This window comes from Emydura macquarii, unplaced genomic scaffold (genome assembly GCF_026122565.2).
Source record: "Emydura macquarii macquarii isolate MOO-44397 ecotype Brisbane River unplaced genomic scaffold, CSIRO-AGI_Emac_v2 contig_2372, whole genome shotgun sequence".
NCBI classification, from domain to species: Eukaryota; Metazoa; Chordata; order Testudines; family Chelidae; genus Emydura; species Emydura macquarii.
In genome coordinates, this window is record NW_027132509.1 from 1472025 (window position 1) to 1485721 (window position 13697).

At 45.2% G+C, this 13697-nt stretch overlaps 2 protein-coding genes across 2 annotated transcripts; both read right to left on the bottom strand.

The window, feature by feature from the left end:
* Positions 1–1113: 1113 nt before the first annotated feature.
* On the bottom strand, positions 1114–2145 carry LOC137161803 (prolactin-releasing peptide receptor-like). The gene has a single exon (XM_067561287.1). It carries the CDS (start codon positions 2143–2145, stop codon positions 1114–1116), a length of 1032 nt encoding a protein of 343 aa, XP_067417388.1.
* Positions 2146–10842: 8697 nt separating this feature from the next.
* Positions 10843–11898, bottom strand: LOC137161808 (prolactin-releasing peptide receptor-like). The gene has a single exon (XM_067561293.1). It carries the CDS (start codon positions 11896–11898, stop codon positions 10843–10845), a length of 1056 nt encoding a protein of 351 aa, XP_067417394.1.
* Positions 11899–13697: the final 1799 nt, after the last annotated feature.

The following is a 13697-nucleotide window of genomic DNA, read 5'->3' on the forward strand; positions in this document are numbered from 1 at the left end:
TGCCATCTCAGTTTTGGTGTTTGGAACCACTGGTCTCCCCCATCCCAACTGCAACAGCTCTTGATCTTTGGAGGGAGAGGGGATTGGGGAAAGACACAGCATGACCATGGCTCATCTGGCAGTCAGAGGACTCAGAAATGGTGCTATCAACACCACTACAATTCTCTGTGTGAGCTGATGACTTTCTCTTCCCCAGCCCACTACTGCAGCATTCAGGCAGCTATCAAAGGCAGGAGGCTTTTGGCCACCACCACTGCCTCCACCACAACTTTGCTGTGGGCAGTTGGAGAGCAGGCATGCTCCAACCCCTGGCAGCAGCAATGCCTGGCCTTTAGGTGGATCAGGAATGTGTTTCTTCCTGTCCATGCTGCTGAAGCTATTCATGTGGGCCAGAGAGGAACCTCTGGTCTGTGGCTACCATTCTTCAGCCCAGTCCCTGGAGCAAAAGTACTTGGTCTTCAGCACCCCATCCTGTGCCAAGCATTAGGTCTTTGTAAGGTCATTGGCCTCATTTCTACCCAGCCCCAAGCATTGGGCCCTGTAGGGCATACAGGCCCCATCCTCATCTCTACTCCTCTGTATCCAAGGCCTCTGTGGACTGACTAGCATGTGCCCATCTCCCCCAGAACCACTGCTGCCTCCACATCAGGGAATTTTTTTTGTAGACAGAAATAGGTTCAGCACACCAGCAAAAGGCTCTTCATTTGGATGAAGAGACCCGCTACCTCCTTACCAGAGTAGCCTTGTATGCATGGCCCTCACTACCATCATCCTAAGCAGAGGGTAGGGCCACAGCAGAGGTTTTGGCATAGGGGTACTGGTCAGGGTGGAATCGTCCCATCAACCCAACAGAAGGCTCCATATCTGGTGCAGGGACTTACCACAACAGCATAGGGCTCTTTTGGATGTCACTTCTGCTGCCCCGGTAGGGTTGGGGGCCACAGAGGTCACATGTGGGACTGTGCTTAGGGATCCTGGATTGCCACAGTCAAGTCCTGAGGACATCATGTTGGAGGAACATACATTTAGTCATCAATAATAGCAGAAAAGACTTACACTCATCACTGGAAAGGAGATGCATTGAAACTGAATCAAACACACACACATTCACATTTATAGCACCACACTGGCCATAATGCAGTTAGTGGCAGGTCCAATCTTCTTCCGCCAAGCAAACATCTTCTTCAGTTCCCCCCTGAAGCTGTCATGTAACCAGGCATAAAGGAAGGCATTGGTGCAGGCAGACATCATAGCAAACCAGTGGCACAGAAGCTGGATGAGGTTGAAATACTGTTTGTCTATTAGGTTAATATCCATGTCTTTTATCATGTTAAAGATGTGCAACGGTAGCCAGCAGACTCCAAAGGCAGCGACCACCAGGACCAGCAAGCGAAAGGTTTTCCTCCTCCTAGCCCTGTCCCACTCAGCTTGGCCCTGGGTGATGTTTCCCGGAACCACTCGATTTTTCAGTTTGACAGAGATCCGCAGATAGGACAAGGAGATGACTATTAAGGGCAGCACGTACGTGATGATGAGAGTGCTGTAGGCATACGTTAAGTGGTCCCTCTTCATATGGAACCAAAACTCTTCACAGATGGAGAAGTCCAGTTCTGGGAACTCTGCATGATAGGTGTGGACCAAGGCTGGAGCAGCCAAGATGCAACTCAACAGCCAAATAGCAGCCAGAATATAAGCACAGATTGGTATAGTGAGCCTCCTTCGGAGAGGATATACCATGGCATAGTATCTGTCCACAGCTATGACAGTCAAGGTGAAAACAGACACAAACACAGTGACTGGTTGCATCAGGAACACAAAGTAACACATGAAACGTCCATAAACCCAGCCTCTGGGCTCAAAAGCATATGCCAGAGTCAGGGGTACACAGGTTGCACACATAAGCATGTCTGAGAAAGCCAGGTTGCCTACTAGGAAGTTGGTGACATTATGCATTTTTTTCGTCTTGCAGATGACATAAATGAGGAGATAATTCCCAATGATGCCAACAAAAACCACCAGGGAGTAGCAGGGGATGATGAGTGGCTTGAAAGACTGAACAAACTGGAGCCCTGAGAATAAATTGCTGGTGTTGCTATGAATCACTGAGAGGAAGTTTAGGGAGGTTAAATTGTCCGGATTCATCATTTTCGTTCTTTGTAGTTTGCTGTCAGCAGGGTTAAGTAGTTACTGCTGTACACACGCTTACTCTTAATCAGCCTTGATAATGAATGGATTACTCATTGTCCAGAGATTGCCATCACAAGGCAAATAAACAGTCATCTGGAAAGGCAAAGGTGAAATTACAGATCTCAAGAGGCTGCTTTAAATGGTTCTTAAGAAAGATCAGCTACAAACCACTATCTATTAAAGTTATTTCTTTTATTTGCTATTCAATCTATGCAGATGAATAGAGATTTAAGACAGTGAATACTTACTGTTGTGGGTTTTTCGTGCCGTTTGATTTTCCTGTGGCTGCCAGCTCAGTTTTGGAGCTGTCTTTCGTGCTGGTTCCTGTCTCCCAAATATCCAGGAAAAAGAGAGGCAGCAAGATGTGTATTTACAGCTAAGCAGAGATCCGTGCACTTAACTTACTTCACTCCTTGCTCACGGTTATTTTTTTATAAGCCTATAGCCTATTGGCTACCCTGCTGTTACTCCTTACTCTGTGTCTCTAATTTACAGCAATTAGAGTTCTTGAATATCAGTATCACTCATTCTCTGGATTTCCTGTCTATTCCAGTGCTTCTGTACTTGCTGCCATGTGACTACAAATCAATTTATACTCATTAATATGGAAGTACACAGTGTCTGATCCAAGATCAGATTACAGTGGTCCTTTAGAGAGCATAAAAAAGTGCTAGCATTGAATCGACTGATATAATTGGGTTTTTTTAATGGAATTTTACTAAAATGCTGAATTTATGCCACTAGAGGGACTCAGCTACTTGGATGGTGAATAGAAGTTATAAATATTGATACATTATAACTAACTAGGAAGAGTGCATTCTTAAGAAGTTATTGTACTGTCATTTAGAAATAAAATTCTCTGTCACACACTAGTGGTACTTTCCATGCTATTTACATATTTTAGACATAGAATAAAGAGCTGTGACAATGTTACACCATATTATATATTTTAAATGGTTTGAAAACAGCTAATTATCAGAAATAGTTCTTATATAGTGTTTTTTCAGCAATAGACCTCAAAGCACTTCAGTCTTATCTTCATAATACCCCTGTGAGGTAAGGAGGCATTAGTATCATCCCCATTTCTACAGATGGGCAACTGAGGTACAGAGAGGCTAAAAGTGACTTGCTCAAGGTAATGCAAGAAGTTTATGGTGAAGCAGGGAACTGAGTCCCGGTCTTCTAATGCTTAGATTTGTGCACTAACCAGTGGACCATCCTTCCTAATGACTGCATTGATTCACCTGGTGAGAAACAAAGAAAGCTATGGATTATTATGCCTAATTATTTGCAATGCCATATTTGCTCAGCTGTAATGGGGGACTAGTGGAATTGCTTCTTTTCTACATTGGGGGTTTGACCCACTAATTAATTATTTCTGCACCAAAGAATGTGTATGCTCAAAATTCAGCACTGAAACATTTGTGTACGATTGTGGCATTCAGAAGCCAAATTGTAATGAATCAGCCCTTTGGGACTGTGTGCTTTTAAGACTGCCTGGTCTTCATCATCCTTGTTCTATCTTCAAGCTTCTTTCCTTTTGGCTGGTGGTAACACCTAGGATTAGCACCGTTTGTGTTAATCGGTGTAGTTCCATAGAAGCCCAATCGAATTACATACCCTATTTTGGAATTGGTGCCATAAACTTTTCTCTTCCTCAGTATTCCCATCTGTAAAATGAGAATATTAAATACAGTACCCACCTTATGTATGGACTGTGTGCCTGCAAGAGGGTGGAGAGAGAGCAGTGAGACACAATCAACCAATTGATAATGTGTCTGGGGATCCTTTGATGGAAGGTGTAGAAACATGTAAAGTTTTATCAATTAAACAAATAATCAATTTGAGTTTCATTTTGCATTTGTACTTTTGTCAAGCTGACCTGCAGTGACTCAAGAATGTGTGTGGCAGCCTCAGGGAAGAACCAGAGCACAAAACCCCAAATTGCCTGTGAGGTCTATACTAAGATTTCACCAACCAATTATCAAGTGTAAATTCCTCAGGCACCATGACAGACGTTACATGGAGTCAGACGGTCCCCTTGGGTACTCTGATTGATCTTGTCACCTAGACAAGCCTACCTTTGTGATAGATGGTTCCTTACGCCAAGGATCATAGAAATATTTAGGTCAATGGTTCTCAACCTGTAGCCCGGGGGCCAAAAGTGGCCCGCTGCTCCCCTCCCACTGGCTGCAGAAGGGAGCCGCTGCCTAAGGACCCAGGCGGAGCGTGTTGCTGCAGGGCAACAAGACCGGTGCAGGCTCCTTGCTGCAGCCAAGGGGATGGGAGATCAGTGCTCCCCTCTCCCTAGCTGCAGCAGGGAGCACAGCAAAGTGCTACACCTGGGTCCCTAGGTGCTGAGGTCCCTGCTGGAGCCAGGAAGAAGGAGAGCACTGATCTTCCATCCCCCGGGCTGCAAAAGGGAGCCAATGCCTAGGGACCCAGGTGGAGCACTCAGGGCTACAGGATGCATGTGGTTTCCCTGCAGCAGCCAGGGGGACGGGAGAGCCTCCTCGCTGAACTCCTTCCGTCTGGCTGGGGGGAGAGAGGAGGAACTACTGGTGGAGACTGGTGGCCCTTGAGGATAGTAAAAATTATATCTGTGGCCCTCGAGCCAAAAAGGTTGGGAACCACTGATTTAAATTAATCCCAATCCCAAGGATCAGTCACTAACCCCAAGTCAATTGCACTTTAGATCTCACACCAAAGCCACTGCTTGCAGCCAATCCTATAATAAACTATCTAAAAGTTTATTATATAGGAAATGAGAATTATTTACAAGGTTAAAGCAGGTAAACATGCATACACACAAATGAGTTCCGGTCTTAAATTTCAAAAAGTAATAGAAGCTTCTATAATAAGAAAATTCTATATGTTCTTTAGGGCTAACGCAGGTAAAACACCAGAGATCTTTCAGCCTCTTTAAGTCTCCACAATAGTTCCTTTGGTGGTGATGGGCCTTGGTTGTTTCAGCCAGGGCCTTCTTTACACTAATTAACATCTCTCTCTCCCGCCTGGTGATTTTACAGTCTCAGAGGCTTATAATACAAATGCTTACAATAGAGGATACAGCTGTGGTAAGGGAGATGAATGCACGCAGCAATTTACAAGCATTCAATAAAGACTGAATGCTAAGCACATTTTTATAATTCTAATACCTGTTTTAACAATGCCAACACACAGGTGCGATAGACTCATTCCTGCTCTGTATTTGTCAGTGTTCCACTGGGGCATGGCATAAGCTGGCACTTGGTCTGCCAGCGTCATTCCTCATGAAAGACCGTCTCATTGGTTGGTTACCATTAAAACGTGTTGATTTGCAACTCATTACACATATTACATTACATTTTACTAACGTGGATACTTCTTTTTGGTAGGCAGGAGGGCACACTATGTCTACACATTTATTTAAGCAATTATATAGCTTAACATATATGTAGCAACTTCTTCATTTTTACTTTTTTATGTTTAAAAATGTTGAATGATGTGTTTCTGGTTAACTTGATTCATTTTTTTACTCATGATTTGTGTCAAGCTGCTTTTGGATGGAAATTGGAATTCAATTAAAAATGCACAAAACCAGTGCTTTTTTTTAATCATTCAATTCAACTACCTTAAATGTGCTGGGTGCATAAGAAAAAAAGTAAGTTAATCAAAAGGTATTTTGCATTTTAAACTATCTGATTTCTTAAACAAAGGAAGTCTGTGCTGTAATTAGGAAACTGAATGGATTGTTTCCTGTCACCATCTCATTCAAGATTTTAGAGCTGGGGGAGCTCATCTCCACACCTCCGTTTTATTCATAGATTAGAAGAGGAAAAACTTTTCTGCTTTTTCAGCTCCCAATTTGTTTCTCAACTTTGAATGAGCTAGTAGTCACTGAAAATAGACAAATGAAAAAAATAGTCTTGCTGCACCGTTAGAAGAGGCTGTTACTGGCAGAGCTGGTTTAGCACGTCAACAAACTCTGGTTCCTGGCGCTTAGCTAGTGCCTACCGTCAGTTCAGTGGTTTGACTTTCTTTAAAATTTTGGCAGTAAACATGTACTTGAATATTATTTGTATTTAATTTAAATTATTTTAATAGATAATTGTATGTTTAGACCTTCATATCGATTGTCATAATGTCAAATTTAATTTTAAATACATTAATATTGTAAAAGAAAAATATATTTCAATTAGCTTTTTTACAATTTAATTTAAATAAAAGCATCTGCTTTTTAAAAAAATCCAGTTTTTGTATTGTTTAAAAAGTTATCAGTTTTTAATCTACCCTTTTATTAATGATTGTCATTCTTTATTATTGTTAGGATCAACTAAGTAAAGGGCTGTCATATTTCTTTAGATGACCTTTTATTGCATTTACATTTCTCATGCTTCAATTTTTGGCACGCGGTCAGAGTAACTGGGACACAAGCTGGAGAGATGAGCAGGGCAGAGGCATCTTCTTGAAAGGCTGTACAGCCACTCCATGAAGGTAATTTTCAGTCCAATCACTGCAGCAATGTTTCTGTTGAGGGAGAAATTGAAGGATCTGCGGTTCACACTCCATCCCCTCACTGTCTCCTACACATTGCCAGACAAGGGACCGTACACAGGAGGGTTTTGCTCCGTCGCAGCCAGCCCATCAACCCAATCCCCATTGCAAATTAGAATTGCTTTGACTGAGCTGCGCAGAAGGCGTTGGTCACTGCAGCGGAGAAGAGAAGCTTCAACCCTTAAACAACATTTTTGTTTACAGCCACAGATGCTAATACTAAGCAGCAACTTCCTGATGATGCACTGTTGTTATCAACTAAAAATTAGGGATACGTGAACAAGCCAGTATGGATATAAAACTTGAACCACGAGGTTATTACAAGAGGTTATCTGTATTACATTAGTATCTAGAAGTTCCTACTGAGATCAAGGACCCACTGTGCTAAGAATGGTAAGAGACAGCCCTGCCTCAAGGAGCAGGGAGAGAAACAGAGAGAGGAAGTAACTTCATGAATGTCATAAAGCAGGTCAGCGGTATAGCTAGGCAAAGAACTCACATCTTTTGATTCCCAAGTTCAGTGACCAAGCCACCAGACTGTGCGATCTCTCAAGACAAAGTTTTTTGAGGTTCTAAGATGATTGGATGTGGGATTTGTTTTCTTCTCCCTGATTAATGACTAGGACCTGTGCCAAGAGAACTGTAATACCACAGTAAAGTCTGTTTCCATTATATTTACAGCTACGCCCAGGGTGCATTGTGAAGGAGAGGGGGAACACCAGCTCAACCCCTGAAAAAGCAGAGGAGGGGAGAGGACCTGCCAGGCTCCAACCACACTGCATAGGAACAAGACTACCTGTCCAATTCAGTCCACCAGACCAACCTCGAAGATGTGTCAGATGGCAAAGTCAGGCTGCTAGGCTTACCTGATAACAGTGGTTAGGAAATTAGAAGATTGTTAATGGGAAAAGGCAGAAGAGTCGAGTCCCAGATCAGTCAAAATTTGACCCCAACAAGAAACCTTCAGCCTGTTTCCCTCCCCCCCCCTCAGAGAGACCACACATCAGCCAAGTTGGAGTCACACAAATACCAGTGAAGTCCTGCCTTTCCTCTTTTCTCTGATCATATTGTGATCTGATCTGACTGGAGAATCACCAGGAACCTAGGATGCATCTCCACTTCCCTGGTTCATGTAGTGGCAGCAGGTGATGATCAGCAGCCATGCACCATGCTGTTCCTCACTGACTCACTGCTGTACCAGATGGCCTCTGTATGTGGGCCTAGCTCCCAACAATCGTTATCAGTCTTCAGCTAGTAAGGAAATTTGCAAGGCATTCGTGGTGGGAAGTGAAGGCCTTGAAAACCTCTCCAAAGATTTAGCTAACTTGAATAAAGATTCAGATGGGCATTCAGGATTATGCAGTCAGATCCAATATGAAACCAGTCTTGCATCAGTTAATTATAGGTGCCAAAACGGAAGCTGAGTTTAAAAATTTTGGCCTAGAACTGTGGAATCAGCAATTTTCCTGACCCCATGATTTTTTCAGTACGCCATCTTATGACACCTTTGAGAATTAAACCTTCCACTAACAGACCACTTCTATAGTCCTTTGTCCCACTTCAGTGTTGCTCTGAGCTTCTGCTCCCCCACAGCTCATCACACAGACTACAGTTAGTTTAACCAGGTAGTGAAGTTGGCTCAGATGACTACCCACCCATCAACTAACCACCAGCAAAACAAACAAGGACACAGATATGCCAAAAGCCATGGTTCTTTTTTTATTTTAAAAAGCATGAAAATTATGGGATCCTGTGACAATATCAAGTCCAGCCTTGTTGATTTCAAATACATTTTATAAACGGAGTCTCTTCAGTTAATTCACAATTCCCATATTTAAATTACAATTTATAACGCCACAAAGATTTTTAGATATCGGTTGTACTAATTCACACCTAGATAAAATAGCAAACACATTAGACGCAAATGAGATGACAGTTCATGCCGTATCAGAGATCACTGCTTATTTTAAAGAAAGACAGATTAGGGAAAAAAGCACACAGAGAATCAGTGACTGGTTATGGAATGTATCACATCCAGTTCAATGGTACATATCTAATAGGACAATAAAGATTGGAGTTAATGCTCTGATTGCTCTTCAGTAGCATATGTAAAATAAATCGGTGGCCTCAGACTAGTTCCTAGTGGACAGGTGTACTAAAAAGCACCACCACAACTGACACTAATTTAGACCTTTCAAGGCAGTCTCAGCATGAGGTCAAGCATAGGTATGGACACGCAGGCTGACCTAATAGTAACACTATACTCTTTAGTCCTTAGATCTTAAAGGGGGAGGAAAGTTGTTTTAAACAGGGTGAAAACAGATGCAGAGATGAAAGTAACATTCCCAACAAGTTCGTGGCGGAGCTGGCAATCCAGGCCAGGTATTCCCATTGCTTGTCCAGTGCTCTAGCCTGTTCTAGACCTCTTTGGGAAATAAGACCTCCAGTGCTCAGAATTCAGCACCTTTGGTGAACACTATGTTCCACCAAACAAAATGTGTTGACACATGTTTAAATAATCTGTTGCAAAAATAACAAAAACTCCAAGAAGCATGTGGCTGCTATGTGCCTAGGCATTCAGTATTGGCTGAGGCACTGTGTCCATCTGTTCCCAACCAAAAGTGATATCCTACTACCCAGCTGGGAAAATAAAGAACATGATCAGGGAGTGAATGTGATTTCAGTTTCCCATTGCTACTTTGCATATTCTGAGTCCTTGCGTGTTCATTCATTCACAATAACTTCTTGCTGGTGTCTTTTAACAAACAATTATGCTAAACGCCATAGATGCTCAGACACTGTGGTGATGGGCAATATGATAGAAACCTAGGTAGATGGAGAGACAGGCATGTTTTGATAATAACACTTTGCATTACATGGTGTAATTTCAACAGCTGGTCAAGAGGAACAGTTGCTCCAGCTATAGACTTCAATATTTATGTCAACTTCTAATAAGGCTGAGGTGAAACTAAATAAAAGGATCTCTTTTTACTTTTCACCATGTGTTCTTTTTAAAGGTGTCTTTTATTAATCTTTTTGTTGATGCTGTTTGGATTCTATATTTCGTGTGACAGTCCTTACTCCACTTTTCTGGGTAGTTAAAATAGAAAATGAAACACATGTAACACTGCACATTTATCTGCAGAATATAGTCCTATGAAAGATCTTCTACATCAGATGGTTTAATAGGGAACCCCAATAACAATGTTGCTCACTTTTATAACAAATTATATTGTTCTCTCCTCCCCCCCCCCATTGTTCATCTTTTCTGTGCTTACATACAGCAGGGCCCAACAGGGCACTGATAGTTACAGTTTTATGATTTTTAAAATAAGAAAGAAACAGAGAGAGTGTAAAATATCTTGAAAATTACAAAGGAATCTTTCTAATTGCACAAAATAGGAAAAAATGTTGACCACTAGCCTTTCCAGATTTTTAAAAACAGAAAGTGATAGGGATGCACCCAATATAGTTGTTACCAATTGTATAATGTATACACCAAGTGCTGAGAGGGTCTGAGAATCTACAGTGGAAGCTGCAGACACACAGCACCTCTCAGAATGGGGCTCCATATTTGTGTTGCATTCTCATTTACTGAATCTTTTTTTCCAGAGAATTTTTGAAACCTATAAATAAGATGTTCCTTGCATCCATTTCCTTTATAAGCTATAACCCAGGTTAAACCAGAAGGTAAGAAGGGGGGGGAATATTTTCCATTGATTTTTCAATACAAATATCTATGAATGTTTTAAATGGATTTTAAGTAGAAAAACAAACAAAATGAATTCACTCACTCACTCACTCTCTCTTTCACACACACACACACACACACACACACACACACACACACACACACACACATCCCCAATCCCCCTCTATCGGGCTAGCCCCCCCAGAGGAACAGCCTGCAGAGACCATGTTTCACCCAGAGATATATGTTCTTTAAACAGGACTGATGTCCACAGCTTTCAAAGTGGAATCTGGCTGGCTGTGCCTGGCACACAGGGTCGGAGGCATTCAGATGGCACATCTCATTGTTTCTGTTTGCAACTTGAGATAATATACTGAGGGAGCTCACTATAGCTCAGTGACCTGCGAGAGGAGCTGCCGGGCAGCGGGTCAGATAACACTCACTGTCATGCTTTGCCCATAAGGAGCAACTTTCCTGTGCCAGACCAATAACTTCTTTAGCTCCTCCCTAAAGCTATCGTGCAGCCAGGCATATATGAAGGGGTTGTAGCAGGCGGAGCTCATGGCAAACCAGTGGCACAGCAGCTGGACAAGGCTAAAATAATAGGCATCAATGGCACTGATGTTGATGTCCCGGATGAGGTTGAAGGTGTGCAAAGGCAGCCAGCACACTCCAAAGACCACCACCACCATCACCAGCAGGCAGAAAGTCCTCTTGCGCCTGGCTCTGTCCCAGTCGGCTTGGCTCTGGGTGATGGTACCGGGCACGACCCTGTTCTTGATCTTGAGATAGATCTTCGTGTAGGAGACCAGGATGGCTAGCAGGGGGCAGAGGTAGGTGATAAGCAGCAGGCAGAGGGCATACGTCTGCCGCTGGCGCTCTTGTTCTCCCCAGAACTCCTCACACAGGGTGAGTCCCTGCTGGCCCAGTTCCATGTAGTAGGTGTGAGACATGGCTGGCAGCGCCAGGCAGCCAGAGAGGATCCAGATAACCAACACCACGTAGGCGCCCAGCTGTAGCGAGATGCGGCGCCGCAGGGGATGCACAATGACGATGTAGCGGTCCACAGCAATGGTGGCCAGGGTGAAGACGGACACATAGACAGTGACAGGCTGCATGAAGAAGACAATGTAGCACATGGTACTGCCGAAGATCCAGCCGCGGGGCTCGAAGATGTAGGCCAGGGTGAGCGGGATGCAGGTGGCGCACATGGCCACGTCTGACAGGGCCAGGTTCCCAATTAGGAAGTTGGTGACGTTGTGCATCTTCTTCACCCGCACAATGACATGCACCAGCAAGCAGTTCCCCACCATGCCCACCACCACTACAGCTGCATACAGCAGGATGATCATCGCCTTCAGCCGCTGCACCAGCTGCAAGCCCTGGAACACCACCGAGGTCCTGTTGGTGGCGGGGATGAGTGCAGACTGGCTCTGGTTGTGGGGTGCAGAGCCCAAGCCCCAGTCTTCCAAGAGATCAGCCATCTTTGCCTAGAGGGCAAGGAAAGGTGGAAATTAGTGACACCTTCACTGCCATGGGCAACTTGTGGCACCTCCTCTTTCACCACCCCTCCGTCATGGACACTAGTGGTATGTCCTCTTCCAACCCTCCCACAGGCCAGAGTGGTACCTCCACACACACACACACACACACACACACCATGGGCACTAATGGTAGTCAACCCTTACACCAACTCCATGGGCACATGTGCAGGTCAAGCCTCTCTTGAGGGGAGAACAACGATGACAATAAAACACCTGGATGACTATATTAATGGCCATGTTAACACCTCCGCACCCAGGCACAAGTGCAGTGAAACCCTCCCGTGAGCAGTAAGGATTGCAGTGCCAACACAGTGATGAAGCCATCAGAACTAGTGACACCCTTTCCTTGCAGAGACACTCGCAGTTTATATCCCTACCCTCCAGGACAGTGGCTCTCAACCTTTCCAGACTACTGTATCCCTCTCAGGAGTCTGATTTGTCCTGTGTACCCTCACTTAAAAACTACTGGGTTACAAAAATCAGACATAAAAATACGAAAGTGTCACAGCACACTAGTCCTGAAAAATGGCTTACTTTCTCATTTTACCATATAGTTATAAACAACATCAGCTGGGATAGAAATACATATTTAGGTGTCAGTGTAGAGTAGACAGAGCAGTACAAACAAGTCATTGTCTGTCTGAAATGTGAGTTTATACAGACTCCGCCTGTGCTTCTTATGCAGGCTGTTGTAAAACTAGGCAAATGTCTAGATGAGTTGATGTGCCCCTGGGAAGGCCTCGTCATACCCCCAGGGGGTACATGTGCTCTTAGTTGAAAACCACTGCTCTGGGAAACTCAAGATGCAAAGCACCCAGATGATATGTATATAAATGACCCCGAGACAGCCATCTACCTACAGCCAGGCATGCGATTTCCACTCCAGTGGGGACAGAGATCACAATAAAGCAGCAAATGGAGTTAGGGAATAAAGCACAATCCGACACATCATAAATTAATAACCCACCTTGACAACACCAGGGGCAACAAGTACGATGACCCCCCACCCCAAGGGCTCCCCGAATGTGGGACACCCGCTCCCCACAGCACAGCCGCCTGTGAGACATCCCCCGCCCCGGGGAAGGAAGTTTTCAAGACGCACGGAGGAAGAGCGCGGTGCCGCTCGCCGCCAGGGCCACGTTGCTGCCCAGACAGACAGACAGGCGGAGCGGCCAGCGGCGGGCGAGCGGGCCGCGCTCGGGCAGCCGCCGCGAAGGGCTTCCAGCCTCCAGAGGCTTTTCCTACCTTGAGTCCGGGACCCCGGCTGAGCCCGGCCGAGGGGACGCTGCAGCGGGGCCAGGGCTCGGGGCGGGCGAGAGCCGCCCGCGGAGCTGTCCGCGGTGCTGCCGGCAGACCGGTCACTGGCCCTTAGCGCCCGGGGCCGCGCTGCAGCAGGTCCGGCGGGAGAGAGCCGCTCCCAGCCGCGCTGCTAAGCAAACCCTGCAGCCGGCGTCCGTCCCTTCGGCTTTCGGGAGAGCGGAGACACGGGCCGACAGAGAAGAAGCTAGCGAGAGGCTGCCCCTCTCCTGCTGGCTGAGTGCCCGGTGCCTGGGCCAGCCCGGAGCAGAGTGCGTGGCGGGATAACGAACCCAGCGAGGGCTTAACTTGGGAGCCGCTGAAATCGACAAGGGGAAATGATCAGCGGACCCAAGGGCAGGGAGACCCTGTCACCGTATTTCACGCGGGGAAACGGAGAGTTCTGTCTCACCGGCCATTCATGAGTATCCGATTCTGGCAGT

Bases quoted from the DNA above. Each gene is read 5' to 3' on its own strand.
- LOC137161803 (XM_067561287.1), bottom strand. From the start codon at position 2,145: ATGATGAATCCGGACAATTTAACCTCCCTAAACTTCCTCTCAGTGATT.
- LOC137161808 (XM_067561293.1), bottom strand. From the start codon at position 11,898: ATGGCTGATCTCTTGGAAGACTGGGGCTTGGGCTCTGCACCCCACAAC.